This window comes from Phocoena sinus, chromosome 13, assembly GCF_008692025.1.
Source record: "Phocoena sinus isolate mPhoSin1 chromosome 13, mPhoSin1.pri, whole genome shotgun sequence".
Lineage (NCBI taxonomy): Eukaryota > Metazoa > Chordata > Mammalia > Artiodactyla > Phocoenidae > Phocoena > Phocoena sinus.
In genome coordinates this window covers 31,651,750-31,674,477 of record NC_045775.1, presented here as the reverse complement: position 1 = coordinate 31,674,477, position 22,728 = coordinate 31,651,750, and the positions used below count along the sequence as shown (strand labels likewise).

Genomic DNA, 22,728 nt, shown 5'->3' with positions numbered 1-22,728 from the left:
TTTACTATCATTATTCTGAATTCTTTTTCAGGTAGACTGCCTATTTCCTCTTCATTTGTTATGTCTGTTGGGTTTTTATCTTGCTCCTTCATCTGCTGTGTGTTTTTCTGTCTTCTCGTTTTGCTTATCTTACTGTGTTTGGGGTCTCCTTTTTGCAGGCTGCAGGTTCGTAGTGTCCGTTGTTTTTGGTGTCTGTCCCCAGTGGCTAATGTTGGTTCAGTGAGTTGTGTCGGCTTCCTGGTGGAGGGGACTAGTGCCTGTGTTCTGGTGGATGAGGCTGGATCTTGTCTTTCTGGTGGGCAAGTCCACGTCTGGTGGTGTGTTTTGGGGTGTCTGTGGACTTATTATGATTTTAGGCAGCCTCTGTGCTAATGGGTGGGGTTGTGTTCCTGTCTTGCTAGTTTTTTGGCATAGGATGTCCAGCCCTGTAGCTTGCTGGTCATAGAGTGAAGCTGGGTCCTGGTGTTGAGATGGAGATCTCTGGGGGATTTTCGCCATTTGATATTGTGTGGAGCTGGGAGGTCTCTTGTGGACCAGTGTTCTGAAGTTGGCTCTCCCACCTCAGAGGCACAGCACTGACTCCTGGCTGCAGCACCAAGAGCCTTTCATCCACACGGCTCAGAATAAAAGGGAGAAGAAAGAAAGAAAGAGAGAGAGAGAGAGAGAGAGAGGGAGGGAGGGAGGGAGGAAGGAAGAGGAAGAAAGAAAGGGAGAAAAGGAAGGAAGAAAGAAAGAAGATAAAGTAAAATAAAATAAAGTTATTAGAATAAAAATAATTATTAAGAAAAAAAATTTTTTAGAGTAAAAAAAACAAACAAAAAAAACGGACGGATAGAACCCTAGGACAAATGGTGAAAGCAAAGCTATACAGACAAAATCTCACACAGAAACATACACTCACAAAAAGAGGAAAAGGGGAAAAAATCATAAATCTTGCTCTCAAAGTCCACCTCCTCAATTTGGGATGATTCGTTGTCTGCTCAGGTATTCCACAGATGCAGGGTACATCAAGTTGATTGTGGAGCTTTAATCCGCTGCTTCTGAGGCTGTTGGGAGCGATTTCCCTTTCTCTTCTTTGTTCTCATAGCTCCCAGGGCTCAGCTTTGGATTTGGCCCCGCCTCTGCGTATAGGTCGCCTGAGGGCGTCTGTTCTTCGCCCAGACAGGACGGGGTTAAAGGAGCAGCAGACTCGAGGGCTCTGGCTCACTCAGGCCGGGGCGAGGGAGGGGTGCAAATGCAGGGCGAACCTGCGGCGGCAGAGGCCTGCGTGACATTGCACCAGCCTGAGGGCGCCGTGCGTTCTCCCGGGGGAGTTGTCCCTGGATCCCGGGACCCTGGCAGTGGCGGGCTGCATAGGCTCCCTGGAAGGGAGGTGTGGATAGTGACCTGTGCTCACTCACAGGCTTCTTGGTGGCGGCAGCAGCAGCCTTAGCGTCTCATGTCCGTCTCTGGGGTTCGCGCTTTTAGCCGCGGCTCGCGCCCGTCTCTGGAGCTCCTTTAAGCAGCGCTCTTAATCCCCTCTCCTCGTGCACCAGGAAACAAAGAGGGAAGAAAAAGTCTCCTGCCTCTTCGGCAGGTCCAGACTTTTACCCGGACTCCCTCCCTGCTAGCCGTGGTGCACTAACTCCCTGCAGGCTGTGTTCACACCGCCAACCCCAGTCCTCTCCCTGCGCTCCGACCGAAGCCCAAGCCTCAGCTCCCAGCCCTGCCCGCCCCGGCGGGTGAGCAGACAAGCCTCTCGGGCAGGTGAGTGCTGGTCGGCACCGATCCTCTGTGCGGGAATCTCTCCACTTTCCTCTCCGCACCCCTGTTGCTGCGCTCTCCTCCACGGCTCCGAAGCTTCCCCCCTCCGCCACCCGCAGCCTCCGCCCGTGAAGGGGCTTCCTAGTGTGTGGAAACCTTTCCTCCTTCACGGCTCCCTCCCACTGGTGCAGGTCCCGTCCCTATTCTTTTGTCTCTGTTTATTCTTTTTTCTTTTGCCCTACCCAGGTACTGGGGAGTTTCTTGCCTTTGAGGAGGTCTGAGGTCTTGTGCCAGCGTTCAGTAGGTGTTCTATAGGAGCAGTTCCACGTGTAGATGTATTTCTGGTGTATCTGTGGGGAGGAAGGTGATCTCCGCGTCTTACTCTTCCGCCATCTTCCCCCTCTCCTCCACTTAACTTTTAAGACATTGCCAAATTGTTTTGCAATGGAACTGGGCCATTTTACATTCCCACCATTAATGTAAGAGTTCCAGTTTGTACATATCCTTATCAATGATTGATATTGTCAATTTTGTGGATTTTAGCCATTCTAGTGGGTATGTAGTGGTTTCTTACTGTGGTTTTACTTATTTATTTATTTATTGGCCACGCCACATGGCCTGTGGGATTTTAGTTCCCCAACCAGGGATCGAACCTGCACCCCCTGCAGTGGAAGCGCAGAGTCTTAACCACTGGACTGCCAGGGAAGTCCCATTACTGTAGTTTTAACTTATATTTTCCTTGGCTAATAGCATCCTTTCATGTGCTTATTAGACATTTGTGCATCTTCTTTGCTGAAATGTTTATTCAGATCTTTTGCCCATTTTTAAATTGGATTGTTTGACTTCCTACTGAGTTGTATGAGTGCTTTATGTATTCTGGATACAAATCTTTTATCAGATATATGATTTGCTAATACATTTTATTCCATCTGTGGCTTGTCTTCATTCTCTTAATGGAACTTTTTTTTTTTTTGAAAATCACATCATTTTAATTTTGATGAATTCTGCTTTATCAGTTTTTTCCTTTATGGATCATGCTTTTGTTGTCATATCTTAGATATCTTTGCTTAATAAGATTACAAAGATTTTTTCCCGTGTTTTTTCCTAGAAGTTGTATAGATTTAGCTCTTACATTTTGGTCTGTGACCCATTTTGAGTTAATTTTGGTATATTGTGTGAAGTAGCTATCTAAGATTTTGGGGTTTTATTTTATTTTATTATTTTATTATCCCAATTGTCCTAACATTGTTTGATGAAAAAAAAATATTCTTTCCTTGTTGAACTGCCTTGGCATCTTTGTCAAAATCAATTGATCCTTGATCAAAGGGTTTATTTCTTGACTCTGTTTTGTTCCATTGATGTATATGTCTATCCTTAAGCCAATACCATACTCTTGATTTACCATAACTTTATAATAAATTCATTTCAGTGGCTTCTCTTGTTGTGGAGCATGTGCTGTAGGCATGCAGGCTTCAGTAGCTGTGGCACGCAGGCTCGGTAGTTGTGGCACATGGGCTTAGTTTCTCTGCGGCATGTGGGATCTTCCCGGACAAGGGATCGAACCCATGTCCCCTGCACTGACAGGTGGATTCTTTTTTTTTTTGCGGTATGCGGGCCTCTCACTGTTGTCGCCTCTCCCGCTGTGGAGCACAGGCTCTGGACGCGCAGGCCCAGCGGCCATGGCCCACGGGCCCAGCCACTCCGCGGCATGTGGGATCCTCCCAGACCGGGGCACGAACCCGTGTCCCCTGCATCGGCAGGCAGACTCCCAACCACTGTGCCACCAGGGAAGCCCTGGCAGGTGGATTCTTAACCACTGCACACCAAGGAAGTCCCTATAATAAAATTTGAAGTCAGGTAATGTAAGTTTTCCAAATTTGTTCTTATCCCAAGTTGTTTTGGCTCTTCTGGGTCCCGTGTATTTTCATATAAATCTTAGATTAATCTTGTCGATTTCTACCCAAAAAGAAGCCTATTTTTTATATAGGGATTGAATTTAATCTATAGATGAATTTATGGAGAACTGACACCTTACTGAGTTTTCCAATCCTTGACCATGGCATTTCTCTCCTTTTATTTAGATCTAATGCAATTACTCTCAGTGAGGTTTTAATTTTCAGTGGACAGGTCTTGTACTTCACTTGTTAAATTTATCTGTAAATATTTTATTCTTTTGATGTTATTGTGAGTGGAATTGTTTTTTTAATTTTATTTTCAAATTGTTTGTTGCCAGTATAAAAATGTAATTTTTTATTGTATACTGATACTATATCCTACTACACTGCAAATTGGTTCATTAGTTATAGTAGCTTCTGGTAGATTCAGTAGGATTTTTTATATACAGTAGCATGCCATTTCCAAATAATGGCAGTTTTTCTTTCCATTTCCAATCTATATACTTTTAATTTCTTTTACTTGATTTACTGCACTGGTGAGAACTTTCAAAACAATGTTAAATAGAATTGGTGAAAGCTGACATCTTCTTCCTCAGTCTTAGGGGGAAAGCATTCAGTTTTTCACCATTAAGCATGATGTTAACTGTAGGTTTTTCACAGATGCCCTGTAGGAAGTTCCCTTCTCTTACAATTTGTTGAGATTTTTATTGTGAATGGTTGTTGGATTTTTGCCATATCTACTGAGATGATCATATCCTTTGTATTTTATTCTATTAATATGGTGTTTTACATTATTGATTTTCAGATATTAACCATTCTTACATTCCTGAGATAAATCCCTCATAGTCATGGCATATATCCATGTTATATGTTTCTACTAATTATTTTGTTGAGGATTCTTGTGTCTATGAGAATAATGATCTGTAGTTTTCTTGTGATTTCTTTTTCTGACTTTGTATCAGGGTAATATTGGCCTTATAGAAGCAGTTGGGAAATGGTCCCTCTTCTATTTTTTAGAACAGTTTGTGAAGGATTGGTATTAATTCTTCTTTGAATGTTTAGTAGAATATATCTATGAAGCCATCTGAGCCTGGGCTTTTCTTTGTGGGTAGATTTTTAATTACCAATTCAGTTTCTTTATTTTTTATGGGTGTAATCAGATTTTCTATTTTTCTTTGAGTTACTTTAGTATTTTGTGTCTTTTTAGGCATTTGTTCAACCAAGTTGTGTACTGTGGTTGCATAAAGTTGTTCATAATATTCTCTGTTAATCTTTTTATCTTCTGTAGGGTGGTTCTGATTTTAGTAATTTTTCTTTCTTTTTTCTTAGTCCATCTAGATAAAGGTCCATTAATTTTGTTGATCTTTTTAAAGAACTAAATTTTTGTTTTATTGATTTTTTGCTATTGTTTTTCTGATGAAGAGTCAGTAAGCATATTGCTGTTCCCTTGTATGTGAATGATTCTCTCACTGTTTCTGAGATATTCTCTTTGTCTTTGGTTTTCAGCAGTTTGACTATGATGTATCTAGGTACGGATCTCTTTGTGTTTATCCTATTTGGGGATTTATTAAGCTTTTGAATCTGTAATTAGTGTTTTCCATTAAATTTTAAAAAGTTTTGGCCATTATTTCTTCAAATATATTTTTCTGCTGCTTTCTCTCACTCCTCTTTTTCTAAGAATCTCATTACTATTGATTTTTTTTAAATTTTTATTTATTTTATTTTTGGCTGCATTGGGTCTTCATTGCTGCGTGCGGGCTTTCTCTAATTGCGGCAAGCAGGGGCTACTCTTCGTTGCAGTGCGCGGGCTTCTCATTGTGGTGGCTTCTCTTGTTGCGGAGCATGGGCTCTAGGCATGCGGGCTTCAGTAGTTGTGACTCATGGGCTCTAGAGCACAGGATCAGTAGTTGTGGCACACAGGCTTAGTTGCTCCACGGCATGTAGGATCTTCCTGGACCAGGGCTCAAACCCGTGTCCCCTGCATTGGCAGGTGGATTCTTAACCACTGTGCCACCAGGGAAGTCCCTCATTACTATGGAGTTTTGTCCCACAGGTCTCTGAGGCTCTGCTCATCTTCAGTCTTTTATCTGTCTTTCATATTGGTCATTTTCTGTTAATCTATTTTCAGATTTACTGATTCTGTCTTCTGCCATCTCAAATCTGCTGTTGAATCCATATATTGAATTTTTCATTTCCATTGTGTTTTTTGACTCTAAAATTTCCATTTGGTTCTTTTTTATATTTTTCATTCTTCTGTTGGGATTCCCTATTTATTGAGTCATTGTTGTCAGATTTTCCTTTAATTATTTAAATCATAATTTGTGTAAATTATTTGATCATATTTATATAGCTATTTTTGAAGTCTTTGTCAGCAAAATCCAACACCTGGATCCCCTCAGAATTCATTTTTATTGACTTTGTTTCTGAGTATTGGTCACACTTTCCTTTTTCTTAGCATGTCTCGTAATTTTTTTTAATTGAAAACTAGACATTTTGGATGAATCCAGAAATTCTGGATTCTGATTTTTCTCCCCTGAGTATTTTTTTTTAATGGGTTGATTTTTGTTTTTGCAAACTGCCTGTATTCCAGAATCTATCTCCTCCCAAGTGTATGGCTGCTAATGTTTCTGTTCAGTTTTTTATTTTTTAGCCTGGCTTTCTAGAAGTCACCACTGTCTGCATAGCTTAGTGGTCACCAATAATTTTGGCAGTGGTGGTACTCAAACACCTCCAGCCATAAGTCTTTCATCTCTTCTAATGGATCAGCGTGTGGGTTGAAGAGTGCATTCAGAATTCAGTCATCCTCAAACCTGCCCAGCTTTAACTTTTCTCAAAGCTTTCTCAGGTCTTCCCTATGTATGCCCAGAGTTTCCCAGTTAGCCAGAGATGTGTGGAAAGTTAAATAGCCCTTCTATGGTTCTTTCATTTTTAGGATCTTCCCATAAATTTCTGGCTATTCTACACCTCACCCCAGCTAGAACCACATTTTCAGGCTTGAAAAACTGGTTTCTTTCCCATTTGATTCATACTGAGTATTTAAGCATTTCACTGACATTGTTGTCACAGGTTTTCAGCATCTGAGCCATATCAAACACATCCCTCAGGAGAGAGGCTGCTGGCTCATGGCCAGTCCACACTGGTAATACTACTACACTCATTGAGCCAAGGTAGAGGGGTAGATGACGGATGGCAGCAGCCTCAGGCAAGAAGCCACTGACTCCCACTGTTCTTAAGTGGGGTTCTAGCAGCTTATCATAACTAAATACTTCTCCATTTGCTTATTGCTTTTGCTCGATTTCCAGATCCTTAAAATTGTTGTTTTTATTTTTGATTTTGTTTTTTGGAGAGTTTTGCTTGGTCTTATACGTGGTTTTAGGAAGATTTGCAATCTCTTTACCCCACCATAGTCAAAGTCTGACCCCTTGTGCTTTTTTTGTGGGATATTTTTTTTTTTTTTTAGGTAACTTTATTTCCTATACTGAAACCAGTCTAATTCTCAATCCCTAATTGGGCAAATTTTGGTAACCTCTATCTTTCTAGGAAATTAATCCTTTTCATCCAAGTTTTTCAAATTCATTTGCATGGATGCCTGCAAAATAGTCTCACGATTTTTTTAAAGTTCTTCTGTTTTGATGGTTATTCCCTCTTGTCATTTCTTATTTGCATATGTTGTTGTTTCTCCTTTTTTCCTTCATTAAGTTAGTTAATGATTTGTCTATTTTAAATTTTTCAAGGAAGCAGGATTTGGGTTTATTAATTAGATCTACTATTTTTTGTATTCTCTGCTTTATTAATTTCTGTTTCAATTTATTGTTTCCTTTCTTGTGCTTTATTTTGGTTTATTTTGTGTAGTTCCTTTTCTATATTTTTTAATTTTTGAACTTAATTTGTTAATTTTTAGTCTTTTATTCTATATGTTCGTTTTGATCTCTGGCTTTTCTTCTCCTTACTGCTTTATGTCAGGGTACCTCAGCCATGACATTATTGACATTTTGGATCAGATAATTCTGTATCATGGGGGTCTGTCCTGTGCCTTGAGGAATGTTTAGCAGCGTTCCTGGCCTCTATATACTCATAGCAATCAGAATGTCTCCAGATGCTGAAAAATTCCCCTGGAGGCCAAAACCACTAGTTGAGAACCACTACTTTAAATGTGTCTCATTGATTTTGATATGTTATATTTTCTTTATCATTTTTAAAAATTTTATTAGTTTAGTTTGTGTTTCCCTCTTTACTCAAGAGGTGTTTAATAGAGGCTTTTTAGTTTCTAGGTAGAAGATCTTTTTTTATTTATGTTTTTAAATTTTGTTCCAATTTCTAGTTTGATATTTTATGATCAGAATGTTATTTATAATATTTCTACTTTTTGAAACTTCCTGATGCTTTCTTTGTGACCTAATGTATAATTAGTTTTTGTGGCTATTCCATGTGTGCTTGAGAAGAAGGTATATTCCAGATTATCAGAATGTAGAATTCAATGTATATTTCTCCTAAAGATTTACTTTACTGGTTACATTGTTTAGGTCTTCTACATAGTTAAATATTTTTGTTCACTTGCCTTGTCTTTTACTGGGTGATGTGTTTAAGTCTCTCATTATTAATTTGTTTCTATACATTTCCTTGCATGTCCTACAGTTTCTGCTTTATAACAGTAATTGCTGTTATTGGGGGCTATTATATCTACATTGTGAATTTTTTCTCTTAGCATTAAAAACTGCCCCCTTTTGTCATATTTAATACTTTCTTAGCTTTAATTTTACTTTGACACCAGGATCACAAACTCCTTTCTTATTGTTTCCATTTGTCCTGTATACCTTTGCCTGTCTTTTTATTTTTAACCTTTCTGAATCACTTTATTTTAGGTGTGTCTCTTGCATACACCTTGCTTTGTGAGCCAAATTGAAAATCTTTCTCATTTAATAAATGACTGAAGCCCATTCATATTTATTGATACAACTTATTGTGGTCTCTATTCTGCTGTATTGTTTTATGTTATAATTATTATGTACAGAATGTTAAATTTCCTGTGTTTCTTTATGCGTTATGTTGGATTTTTATTTTTTTAATTTCTTTTAGTATTTAGGAAAGTTTGTATTTTTGTTTAAGTAGTTGCCTTTAGACTAATACTTTTTTTTTTTTTTTTTTTTTTTTTTTGCTGTGCCGTGCGGCTTGTAGGATCTTAGTTCCCCAACCAGGGATTGAACCCAGACCATAGCAGTGAAAGCGCTAAGTCCTAACCACCAGACCCCAGGGAATTCCCTAGACTAATACTTTTTTTTAAATGCTCTTAGTCCTTGTTTTCTTATTTAACCTTTTATTCTCTGGTTTGTCTTTTTTTTTTTAATGGTATTTTTTTATTCCCACTTATTCAGTTATCAGTGAACTTATTCTGTTTTCCTTTTTCTCCATTCTTCCAACATATTTTTAGTTGCATTACTTGCTACATTATCAAAACTTATAACATCTATAAGTTGTTTTCCTTATGTATTATTCTTCCACTTGTGTACCTACCTTTGTTTTAGTCTTTAATTGAATACATTAAGTGTTCACTATAAATCCTTTTGCTGAAGTTTTCCCAATCAACTCTTGGTTGGGTGAAAGTTATCCTCATAGATTTTTTAAGAAGGGCTCATGAATATAATATTCCTGGAATTCTTGCATGTTTTTTTTTTTTTATTTATTTTTTTTTTTGCGGTACACGGGCCTCTCACTGTTGTGGCCTCTCCCACTGCGGAGCACAGGCTCCGGACACGCAGGCTCAGCAGCCATGGCTCACGGGCCCAGCCGCTCCGCGGCACGTGGGATCCTCCCGGACCGGGACAGGAACCCGTGTCCCCTGCATCAGCAGGCGGACTCTCAACCGCTGCGCCACCAGGGAAGCCCCCTTGCATGTTTTAAACTCTTTATCTATAACCTTGATACTTGAAGGACAGGTTGGCTGAGTTAAAATCCTTGGTTTTCACTTTATTCCCTTGAATTTCTTCAAAATGCTGCTGCATTTTCACTTTACATTGTATGTTGCTCTTGATAAGTTTGATGTCACTCTAATTCTCTTACACTGAAGTTATTTAGTCTTTATGTCTGGAGGCTATGAGAATATTTTCTTTATCTTAATAGTTTTATTCAAACATATCTCTGAGTTGATTGTTCTGGGTCAGTTTAGCCAACTACCTGATAGGCCTTTCAATGTGTACATTCAGATCTTAGTTCCAGAAATTTTTCTTGGTTTATAGTTTCAAATATTGGTTCTGTTCCATTTTTTTTTCTTTTTTAAGGAGCTCTAGTTATACCTTTGTTGTGTTTTTTTTTTTGCGTGTCTTCCATTTCAACCACTTTGTCTCTAAACTCTCTTCCTTCTTTCCCCTTCATTTTTATTCTCTTAACTGCTATTCTGCCTTTCTTTAATTCCTCATATTAAATTTTTATTTCTATTCTCCTGTTGGCATATTGTTATTTAGTCTCTATTTCTGAGATTATTTTCCTTTCTCTTGCATTTCTTTCCTGAGTTCAATCAACTATCATTTTATTTTTTCATCAACATTTTGTCTTATTATTTGAGTTTCCAATTTATTTTTATTTTTATTTTTTTTTATTTTTTATTTGCAGTATGCGGGCCTCTCACTATTGTGGCCTCTCCCGTTGCGGAGCACAGGCTCCAGACGCGCAGGCTCAGTGGCCATGGTTCACTGGCCCAGCCGCTCCACAGCACGTGGGATCTTCCCGGACCGGGGCATGAACCCGTGTCACCTGCATTGGCAGGTGGACTCTCAACCACTGCGCCACCAGGGAAGCCCCCAATTTATTATTAAATTTTATTTTATTTTACATATTTTGGCCACGCCGCGCAGCATGTGGGATCTTAGTTCCCCAACCAGGGATCGAACCCACGCCCTGTGCATTGGCAGCGTGGCATCTTAACCACTGGACCACCAGGGAAGTCCCTGAGTTTCCAATTTAAAGTGGCTCTTCCTATCTCCAAATGATTGTTAGAGGATATTTAAATCAGATATTGTGTTAGTTTTCTTATGCTTCATGGTTACGTTTCTTTGGAATGATTTTTTTTGGCCATGCTGTGCAGCTTGCGGGATCTCACTTCCCTGACCAGTGATTGCACCAGGGCCGCAGCAGTGAAAGCTCTGCAATCCTAACCACTGGACTGCCAAGGAAATCCCTCAACCTATTTTTTTACTCCCTTATCAATCACTATTCCAGGGAACTCCCTGGAATGATTTTTGTCAGCTGAGATATTTAATTCTCATTTCTATCCTGTTCTAATAATAGCTTTGTATGGAGATTGCTTTCCTCTATTTTATTTCTTGGGCAGGTTTTGGCTTGCAGTAATTGACAGCCATCCTAGTTCAAGGGAACCTACTCTGTCACTGTACCAAAGTGCACTTTCTTAAATGGATAGTGCTTTTTTTTTCTTAGTGGTGAGAGGAAGATTTGCCTTTCCTTCAGTTTGGGGATTCTCTTTTGTCTTGCAGGATTGCAAGTTTATCCTCTTGTTTCTTTTTCCCTTCACTTCTCTAGTCTCCAACAGAGACTTATGCCTCACCCTTCCCACTTACTCTTCTCTTCCCCAGGAGTAGTGCACCCTGACTGATGCCTCCTGGATACCCTGTACTTTTAAGTCACGTCCCTATAGTGAATGCTCAGATCCACCAGGACATTCTCAGTACTTTTGCACTTATAATGTATTTTTCTCTTCTGAGGAGTGATTCTAAGTCTATCTTAGGCCCTTCTTTTTCTCTTCTCTCTTCTTCTTTTTTAAAATTTATTTTATTTTTATTTTTGGCTGTGTTGGGTCTTCGTTGCTGCGCGCGGGCTCTCTCCAGTTGCATTGAGCAGGGGCTACTCTTTGTTGTGGTGCGCGGGCTTCTCATTGCAGTGGCTTCTCTTTTTGAGGAGCACGGGCTCTAGGTGCATGGGCTTCAGTAGTTGCGGCATGTGGGCTCAGTAGTTATGGCTTGCGGGCTCTAGAGCACAGGCTCAGTAGCTGTGGTGCATGGGCTTAGTTGCTCTGTGGCATGTGGGATCTTCCCAGACCAGGGCTCGAACCCATGTCCCCTGCATTGGCAGGCGGATTCTTAACCACTGTGCCATGAGGGAAGTCCTCTTCTCTCTTCTTTATAGTTTTTCCAGATCCCATCCCACTCCTGTCTTTGCTCTCTGCAAGGGCTTATAATGGCAGCTCAAGAGATATCTCTTCCAGAATTGGGGGTTTACTTTTCTATTTAAGTTTGTAGATTCCTCTGTCTTCTTGTAATGTTGAAGGCATTGGGTTTATGTGGTTTTTTTGTTTTGGTTGACTTCTGTAGCTTTGTGAAAGGTACATAGAGAGAGATTCGATTTAAGCAGCTGTCGCTGTCCTTGACTGCCTCAAAGTTTTCACCATACGTATCTTGACAGGCCATTTAGGTGTAATGCGGAGCAGGTTTGTGAACTTTGGGTAAAGGCAGAGGATAAGAAAGAAGGCATTTGGTTTAGAGTGTACTGATTTTGAGGTGGTTCTGTCCATTCGTGTAGAGATGTTCATCAAACAGTGAGATATTTGGTCTGGACCTCTTTTAAGAGTTCAGGAATTACCACTTCTATAAACGCTGGTGGCGTCCTAGTAAACTGGAATTAAAGCCATAAATTCCTTTGTGGAATTCCTGCCTTATTGTAACTCCTGCCTGTGTATTTAGTTTCATCTTCCATGAACATATAAGGGCTTTAGAAAACAGATAATATTGAGATGTTACCAGATAAAGTACTACTTTCTGGTGCTCTATTTTATTGTATTCAGGAGTATGGTTGATGTGACAGAGATCTAAATATTAGCCTGAGCAGTCAGTCATTATTGAACCTGTTGAAAGAAAAGGAAAATCATAGATCAGTAGATCAGATCACCTACTTGAGGAAAGAAAATAACACGAAGACTAAAACTTCATAATTAAGTTTTTGACATATTCAAAATTTCCCTCAGTAACCATAGTACCTATCAAGTGGGTTAACTTCATAAATCTACAAAGTTTATGCCAATAACTTTCTAAGGCAAATGCCTAGTTTCTTCTGTCCTCTTCCCAGTCACCTATTACTAGGCTACAGAAAGACAAATGTATGCATGCTTATATCTAAATACCTTTAAGATAATAATACCTATTTTAAACTACAGTGTAATTAATAGTTTTCAGAATATAATCTGTGATGGATTTTCCATGTGTTAGAGTGTGTATGCTTAAGTTTTTTTCCTTTTATAAGAGAGAATAGAATCTACAACAACAACAAAGAAATAGCATTTGTATAATAGTGCAGTAAGTAGTCCTTTACCTCTTTTCCCAGTTGTCTGTTTTTATGGTTTCAAGTGAGAGTAGATGGTTTCTTTCTCCACTGAGATAATCTGTAGGTGGAAAAGGCTGAATAATAGTGAAGTAAAAAAAAAAGTGTACTCATTTGAAACATGAGAATTTTTTAAAGTGGTCAGCTCTTTCACTTCACATTTCATTACTCCTAATACCTGGATAAAACGGTCTTCAAATTGTGCATTCCTTTGAATTCACTGAAAGGCAGTATAGTGTACTGATTCAAATTGTGATCTCTGGAACCCGACTGCCTGGGTTCTCATTCCATGCTAGCTTCACTGTGCCTGTTTTCTCATCTGTATAATTGAATAAAAATAACACCTACTTCGTGAAATATTTGTGCAGATTATTTGTAATTTGCGTAGAACAATGCTATTTAATTGCTACCTATTATTATTAGTATTAGATTATATCAACAAGATTCTGAGGTGGGATTTTTTGAGACTAGTTAGAATTTGTGTAGTTTTCATTGCTAGATGGATATATTTAATTATATTGGCCTTATTTGTTATTTAGCATGTAAACCAGTTACCACAAAACTTATGAATGCAAGACAGAAAACGCAAACCTAGTATTTCCATAGAAATCACTATGGATATATATGAAAACATCCATGATGAATTAGAGGACGCTGTCCTCATTTTTGTGCTTTATTAGTATTTTCTTTAGGATCTAAGAATTTAAGGATCCGTTCCTTCATACATATAAAAGCTAAGGGCAATAAATGATGCTCTAAAAAGATTTTGTTTTTGTTTTTAATGGCTGCTTTGTTCAACAGCCCTCTTTCTTCTGTCCACCAGGTGGCAGTAGAGCACTTTGTACCATGTCCTGTTCGCTACTCTTCCTAGTCTCTGCAGTATTGACATGGGTTAGAAGCGAAAAGATAAACACCGTACACCAGAGTATGCAGTGTTCCTTCAGCTGGGTTTTACAGCGTCATATTTTAATCATCTTCTTGAAGATAATGGCAACAATAGATTGGATAAGTTTCCTGTCCATAAATTCTTTTAGTTCAACCGAAGTACACACAGACTCATTGTAAGAAACATATGTGGAATCTTTGCAGTAGCTGGAATGACTGCGTAGGACTGAACTAAATTAACAAAATAATGTCCAGAAATTTTTTTCCCCACAAGGCTTCAAAAAATGGAGGCAACAGTCGTGCTTTTCCCTCCCCCTATGAATCTTTAGTAAAAGACAAAAGAGTCGCTTATGATCCAGCGGATCCTCCTGGGGAGGCCGGGCCGGGGAGAGGGCGCGGGCGCCGAGCGGCAGGGGCAGCGGGCGGGCGCGGCGACCGGGGCCCGGGCGGGGATCCGGGCAGCGACCGAGGCGGCGGCAGCGCCCCGGGCCCGCCGCCCCTCCCCTCGGGCGGGGGGAACCGCTGCATGGAGCCGGGGGGTCGGCCCTGCTTCGCTGAGCCGCGGCGGCGCCGGACCCCCCAGGCGGGCTGGGGCTGAGCCCGGGGCCGGGGCGGGGGCTCCAGGGGGACCATGCCCGGAGGCCGACCGGCCGCAGCATGGCTCACGGGCCCGGCGCGCTGATGCTCAAGTGCGTGGTGGTCGGCGACGGGGCGGTGGGCAAGACGTGCCTACTCATGAGCTCTGACAAGGACGCCTTCCTGGAGGAGTACGTGCCCACCGTCTTCGACCACTGCGCAGTCGGCGACACCGTAGGGGGCAAGCAGTACCTCCAGGGACTCTATGACACAGCCGGGCAGGAAGACTATGATGGGCTGAGGCCTTTATCTTATCCAATGACTGATGTCTTCCTTATAGGCTTGCTTCTCTGTGGTAAATCGAGCCTCATGTCAAAATGTGAAAGAGGGGTGGGTACCAGAACTTAAGGAATACGCACCAAATGTACCCTTTTTATTCATAGGAACTCAGATTATCTGCAAGATGACCCCAAAACTTTAGCAAGACTGAATGATATGAAGGAAAAATCTATATGTGTGGAACAAGGACAGAAACTAACAAAAGAGATAGGAGCGTGCTGCTCTGTGAAATGTTCAGCTTTAACTCGGAAGGGATTGAAGACTGTTTTTGATGAGGCTATCATAGCCATTTTAACTCCAAAGAACACACAGTAAAAAAAAAGAATAGGATCAAGATGTATAAACTGTTGTTTAATTACGTGAGAAACGTCTTCACTGGCCAAGTAAACTGTCCATTTCTCTCAGAAAGCATATGAAATGCTAAAGCTATACCCAGACCTCTTATAACTAATGAAGCAGTTTAAAACTTGAAAGGAAAAAAAAAAAACCCAGCCCTGTCCTCAAATTCTATAAAGATTGATTAAGAATGGTTCTTAAAGGTCCAAGAAGCAACAAACAGCATCTGAAGCCACAATCTATTATAAATACTTTATTTCACTAGAAGGTACCAATCTCAGGGGCTTCATAGTTAAAAAGCTACAATCAATCATGTTGTAACTACATAAAAAACAGTGCTGTTAAGTTGGAACTGCCTGGCTTAGACCATATACAGTCTGCACAGTCTTTATGGAATCTGCACAAAGAAATATCTTCTCCCTTTGCTCCAATACATTGTTCTTGTATGTAAGTTTCTTTCTATTCAGTATATCCAGAGTGGTGAAGTAACAAGGCCAGCCACGTAGCCAAAGGTTGCTCCAAGCGTGCAGGAGATGGGCCATTCCTGAGCAGAGAATATATGAGATCGAAAGAACAAATATTTTATTATTACTTGAGCACAAGTGTAACCAGAATATTTCTATATTAAAGCTTAATGTGCTTTCTCAAGAATGCCAAAAGTGTAACAAGGTCATATCTGCATTTGTCATGAACACTAAAAATGTACATATTTTAGTTAATTGTGCATTCAACTGTAACAAGGTTTCTGGCGATTGTAGGATTTAGTTTGATGCTCCCAAACCTGCATGAGATACATGCTGAAATTACAAACTAAAACTTGGGTCAGACTTTGCCATTAAAAAAAAAAAAGGGCTTCCCTGGTGGTGCGGTGGTTGAGAGTCCACCTGCCAGTGCAGGGGACACGGTTCCGTGCCTCTGTCCGGGAAGATCCCACATGCCGCGGAGCGGCTGGGCCCGTGAGCCATGGCCGCTGAGCCTGCCGCGTCCGGAACCTGTGCTCCGCAACGGGAGGAGGCCACAGCAGTGAGAGGCCCCGCGTACCGCAAAAAAAAAAAAAAAAAAAAAAAAAAAAAGACAAAAGAGTCATTCGATTATGAAGAGAAGCACGAGTATAGATGTCCAAGATATTTTTAAGTGTATTTAAAATTAAGTAAAAATAAACCTTTGGCATCCTGGGCAAGTTAGTTTACATAGTAAAGCTGTGAGAGCGCTGTCCTTGGTAACGTGGTTAACCTGAGTCATTTTATTTTCCAGGTGCAACACTGTACTGCAAGTCAATTCAATACAGTGATTTAAGTCGCTTCGACTCCAATGGAGAAAGTGTGAGAAATTAGCTAAGATTGGAGAGTGGGTCTCATGGGGTTGTATTCAAATGCAGAAACAAAACCTCTGGACAAGTGTAGCTATTAAAAAATTGTGGAATCCGAAGATGATCCTGTGGTTAAGAAAATAGCTCTAAGAGAAATACGCATGTTGAAGGTAGGTTAACTTCCTCTGTACATCTGTAATATCACTGTACTGGGTGAAATGGGTATGCCAAAATTACAAAGAATTTTAAAGTGATTTTTTTCCCCCATTGGACTGCAATTTCTTTGTATCAGCAACATATAAATTGATCATCACTTTGGACTTTGGCCGCTCTGATGTTTAAGTGATATTATGAGCACAGCTATAGACTGTTAAAATTGAAGTCCTGTTCTGGTTGGTAAATATTCACTGTCCTAAGTCCCCTCATCCCAGTGTTTATCCTCCCCTTCAGCCCTGGCCCTCCCCACCACAACCCCAGCCCCGACGCCTGCCTAAGTCCTTCTCCCCATAAACCAGCAACTAAAAGAGCATCCTGTGGCACAGAGGGGCCCATAGGACCGTGCCAGGGCCCCTGTAGGCATCCGTATGGATTGGTACCCGCCTGCGCGCCACTGGTTCCTAGACATATTGAATATCACCCCCAGCTACGTATACACATTTTACACAAAGGTTTTGTTTTAAGTTGTTTTTACTCTGATAGGATTTGATACGTAAGATTCACAAGTTCTCAATGTAAATTTTTTCCTATCCTAAAAATCGTACAATTTTAGAGCGATAAGAAACCTTAGAGATGCTTCTCATTCAGCACGCTTATTTTATCGGGAAGGAAACGGAGGCAGAGGGCAGTGCTTCTCAAACATAAACGTGAATCAGAATCCCCTGGGGACCTTGTTGAAATGCAGATTCTGAGTCGAGGTCTGGGGTCACCCTGAGATTCTGTGCTTCTAACAAACTCCCCGATGGCAGAGATGCTGCTTGTCTGTGGACCACACCTTGCACAACAAAACTGTGATCTCCTCAAGAACACACAGCCACAGCCGACCTTTACTTTTTTTCTTTTTACGAATTTATTTTTTTATTTATTTATTTTTTTTTGGCTGCATTGGGTCTTCGTTGCTGCACGCAGCTTTCTCTAGTTGCGGAGAGCGGGGGCTAATCCTTGTTGCGGTGCACGGGCTTCTCATTGCGGTGGCTTCTCTTGTTGCAGAGCTCAGGCTCTAGCCGCGCGGGCTTCAGTAGTTGTGGCACACGGGCTCAGTAGTTGTGGCTCGAGGGCTCTAGAGCACAGGCTCAGTAGTTGTGGCACACGGGCTTAGTTGCTCCGCTGCATGTGGGGTCTTCCCGGACCAGGGCTCGAACCCGTGTCCCCTGCATTGGCAGGCGGATTCTTAACCACTGCGCCACCAGGGAAGCCCCTGACCTTTACTTCTGACGTGCATCATCTGTTTTAGGAAAACCCCAGAAATCCAGTTTTTAAAGGGAGATAATTATTACATTATCTGCTCTTTTCAAGTATTATTTGTAGCAGCTTTCCTCAACTAAAAAGTTTTAGTGTTTTGTTTAAAATATAATTTGATATGCACGGAGTTTTCCAGAGCACATCCATCATGATTTTAAAAACAGTCCCCTGTTCCTTGTAGCCAGAAGAGAGCACTGGTCAGACAGCCAGCTCATCACAGAGCTAAGCTACAAGGTGTGTCTGAACCTGGCAATGGGCTGTTTTATACTAGAAGATGCTTTTTATCCACCCCCTCCCACCAAGTCTTCCAGTAAAGTTAATGCTCAGGTAGCACCTCCCGGGTTACAAGTGCCCAATTTGAGGGTGCACTTGAAGGTAAAAAATAGCCAGATTCCCACTCACTTTGGTCTCCGGTGATGGCTCTCAGAAGGTACAGCTTTCCTGCCTTCGGTGTGTTCCACCCATGCGTGCCCTGAGGAGATCCCTTCCGTGATAAATCTACCTTACTTTCCTCACATACTCCTGTTATTTAAATTCGCTTTGATTTTCCCCTCCTTATTACCTGTTTTACCTTAGACAAGTCATTGTTTTTCTGGGCTAAGTTAATTTGGTTTGCAAAGAAGATATAAATTGCCGATCTGCCCAAAGACAGGAGACTTGACAAGGTTAAACCTTGCCTTCACATCCAGCTGTAGCATCTGTGAATCCCTGGCTCTCCTGGAAGAGATTATTTCACCCCCATTCTAAAGTTTTTGCCTCAGTACAAAGCAGCTGGCTTATCTGTGTTACCTGTTTCCTCCACTGTTTGCCTTTCTGCTCTCTTAGGCAGTGGAACACGTAGAAAACAAATTGATTTGGTGCTCTGGGCATATCGTTAATGTATAACGGATTCCTTTTCCATGTAATCAGGCATATAATCACAGGGTGATTTTTTTTTGTTCTGCTTTTTGGTCAAGTTGTGCTTACAGATAAGGGAGAGGATACTGTATGAGGCTCCATACTTAAGACTGTCTACTGGGCCTGCAAAATATTTATTGAGCTTCTACTGTATACAAAAAACTGCATTCTCTCTCTTTATATAGCTTTCTGAGTAAATGGTACCAAGGGTTTGGAAAGTAGATTTGTCTACTATACTGGGAAAACAAGAGGAAGACGAGTTATAAGTAGGAGTGATCAGATGTCCTGGTTTATAGCTTTTCTCCCAGTGTTCAGTTTGGTTGGCACCCCTTTTTGTCTGGCTAGCGTCTTCTTTAAAAAGCATACTGGTTCGTATGTGAAATTATACAGTCACCTTACCTATAGGCAGGGTGGCCACATGTGCCGATTTGCCTGGGACAGTCCTGGTTTACATTAGTTACCCTGGTTGGATGATAAATTATGTAGTTACTTTAGTGATAGATTATTTTACTTAATCAGGGTTTTTCCTTTGGTTTACGACATTAAACAGAGGCTGCCTTGTGAAATGCTTCAGTTTGGGAATTGAATTTAACAGATTAAACATAAGCATAAGACAGAACAAGAGACTCAAAGAACAGAGCTGAAAATAAGATAAATAAATTTAAAACACAGACTAACTGTAGAGACTCCTAGAATATGGAGTTTAATGGGATTTGAGGGTTGAAATCTAGTATTTCTGAGAGCCAACACTAAAGTCCAGGCTGGGTTTAAATCCAGCTGACATTTACATTAAATCTATGCCAATATGATTGGGTATAGATGGGTATTGATGCTTTTTATAGTCTTTTACTCAATAATTCCATTACCATTCTATATTAAGGTCATTTTATGACTTGTGTATTTAGAATTTCCACTAAATGCATAAAGAATTTTTTATTTTAGTGCTTAAATTTTAAGTTGTACTTTATTTGCTGTCTCCAGAGAGATCCAAGCAGCTTAGTTATCCTTTATTATGGGGTATATTAGGTAAATTCTTAAATTTCTTCCAACTTTAAGATTCTATGATACTAAGAGTAGTTTCTCTTGTGAGTAACTGTAGTAAAATTCTCTGCAAGAGATGCAGAGAGAATGATGAGCAAGGCCTTTTCCTCTTAAAATTGTAAGGGGTCTGGGAGAAACGATTACAGGAAACACATCACCAAACTTTGTAGTTCAATTCCTTTGCAGCAATTAAAACACCCAAATCTTGTGAACCTCCTCACTGAGGTGTTCAGGAGAAAAAGGAAAATGCATTTAGTTTTTGAATACTGTGATCATACACTTTTAAATGAGCTGGAAAGAAACCCAAACGGGTAAGTAATCCAGAAACTGAAATTCTGTGTGGCCGGTTCCCAGTTTCATTATGTGTGGATTAACTATGGCAAATTTCACATCTGAGCCCCTTTCTACCCCAGATGTATCTGCTGGCTCTCCCTCTCCAGTCTCAATTTAGGATGTATTCAAGGGCAAATGACTATTACCTAGAGTAAATATAATATATAGTATTTAATAGACAAATCTACTGCAAATATAAATCACAATGTATTTCAAGGCTAAATTATATGTTAGATTATCTGAATTCAAGGAATGAAGCACAGTTCAATATTAGGAAATGTATTCATATAATTCACTAATAGGTTAAAGGAGAAAAAGTACATAAGTTTGATAAAATTGTAAAAGGCAGTTGATAAATTCAACATCCTTTCCTGGTTACTAAAACAAAAAACCTTAGCAAACTAGGATCAAAATACTCTTTACACACACACACACACACACACACACACACACACATGCATGTACACACACAAAAATTCTTCAGATAAATAGCTAATTTTATATTCAAGGATAAAATACTGAAGAAACTGTCACTAAAGTGAGAAACAAGACATAAGAGCTCAAGCCAATGTAATGAACTAAGAAAAACAAATAGGATATATAATTTTGGAAAATGAAATAAAATTGCCATTATTTGCATGATATTATTATTCAACAAAATCTAACAGAATTACCTAGCGTTACTAAAACTAATGGAATTCAGTATAGTGACCACAGCACTCCAAATTCCACACACAAAAGTTAACAGCTTTTGTATCAATCAGTGCTTTAGAAAATCTAGTGGAGAAGGATCCCATTCAAATATCAACAACAAAAAAGTTTAGGAATAAAGGTAAAAAAGAATTGTTCAGACTCTACCTAAAGACAGTTACAAAACTGAGATACGTAAGGGATTTTGTTTAAATGAACATATATTTCTGGATGGAAATGTTCATTATTATATAGATTCTGCCTCCCTGATTTATTTATTTATTGCACAAAAATCGAATCAGAATGCCAACTGGTTTTTCTTAACTTGAAAAACTTAGACTAAACCAAGAAAAAAATCTTTTTAAATATTTATTTATTTATTTGGCTGTGCCGGGTCTTACTTGCGGCACACGTGGTCTTCATGGACTCATGTGGGATCTTCATTGCGGCGTGCATGCGGGATCTAGTTCCCTGACCAGTGTTCGAACCCAGGCCCCCTGCATTGGGAGCATGGAGTCTTAGCCACTGGACCACCAGAGAAGTCCCATAAACCAAGAAATTTTTTTAAAAAAGAATAAAGGGAACTCCAACTGCCAAATATACATCATATTCATTTTAGAGATTCCCTTTGACAAAAAGTACCATAAACAAAACTTAAAAATAAGTGACAAATTAGGTAAATTATTTGCCAGATGAAGAATTAATATAATTTCATATCTACATATGTAGATTTTGCAAATCATATTTCTAAAAAGATTAACACCCAGTTAGAATATATATTCATTCAGAAAAAATTTTAGTGAACTCCTACTGTTGTTCCAGGCTGGGTGCTGGAATAAAATGCACGTATTTTATTTTTTAAATAAAAATTAATTTTTAAAACAGTTAAAATGATGAATTAATTCATAGTTCAGCTTTATTATGAGCTAAACAGGATTTTGTATTTTGGCTTCAGAGGACAGATGTGTTCAGCCATCATATAAATTAATTTATAAGTTAACATACATTTTCATAAAATTAGAAATGTATGATTAACATCATGTATTGTTCAAGGCCCTGAAAATAAAACCTACAATACATATAATCCATGTACCAGTTTAATTGAGCTGAACATCTTTCTTTTCCTTCTGTGTACCCTAAGCCTCCCTGCCTATAGGACTTAGCTCATGCTCTTCCTTTAACCTAGAATATTCTAACCTTTTCCACTTTCCCTGTCTCTCTCATAATCTTTAAAATGTGAAATCCTAGATATTCTTACCGTCTCTGAGATTTCTCTATCTGGGTGGAATTGCTTCCCTCCTTTGAATACCCATGGAATTTTATTTTCATCCCTGTTATGGTACTTGGCACTTACTACCTTACATGTTTTTATGTGCATACTCTCTCTCTTCCCAGACTATAAGTTTTTTGAGTGCAGAATTCATATCTAATTCATCTTAATAGCTTCTTTAGTGTGCAGCATTCTGTTATTCACTCACTTCAGAAATATTTTACTGAACACTTCTGCTGGTGCAGAGAACAGAAAGATGTAATGGCACAATCCTGTCCTCAAGAAGCTTAAAATCTAATGAAGAGACAGATATTCAAAGTAGCAATTACAAATGACAATGTAGACTGGGTTACCATTGGTGCTCAGGATACAAGAGAAGAGCATCTCCAACATCTGTTGGTCCTGGGGTATCAGGAAGTTTCTGCAGAGAAGGAAACCATTTGGGCTGAGACTTTGAAAAAGGGAAGAGTTGGCCAGGTGGACAATCTTGGTGGAATGCCCAGATGTGAGAAAGGACAAGGCATATTCAAGCAACTCTTTTGTTCTGTATGTATTTAGCAACCACAAGGACCTCTGAACTACCCTACTTTCCACTCTAGTGGAAAGTGTATTTGGTGTATTTAGTGTGTTTTACT

At 39.8% G+C, this 22,728-nt stretch overlaps 1 protein-coding gene and 1 pseudogene across 1 annotated transcript in view; both read left to right on the top strand.

Annotated features, from left to right (window-relative positions):
* Positions 1-14,525: 14,525 nt before the first annotated feature.
* Positions 14,526-15,238, top strand: LOC116763872 (annotated as a pseudogene).
* CDKL4 (cyclin dependent kinase like 4) overlaps positions 15,095-22,728 on the top strand; it is a 30,483-nt gene continuing 22,849 nt past the window's right edge. Inside the window, 5 exon segments of the mRNA XM_032652244.1 lie at positions 15,095-15,142; positions 16,417-16,443; positions 16,445-16,503; positions 16,505-16,574; positions 19,987-20,111. Coding sequence (XP_032508135.1) covers positions 15,095-15,142; positions 16,417-16,443; positions 16,445-16,503; positions 16,505-16,574; positions 19,987-20,111 — 329 coding nt within the window.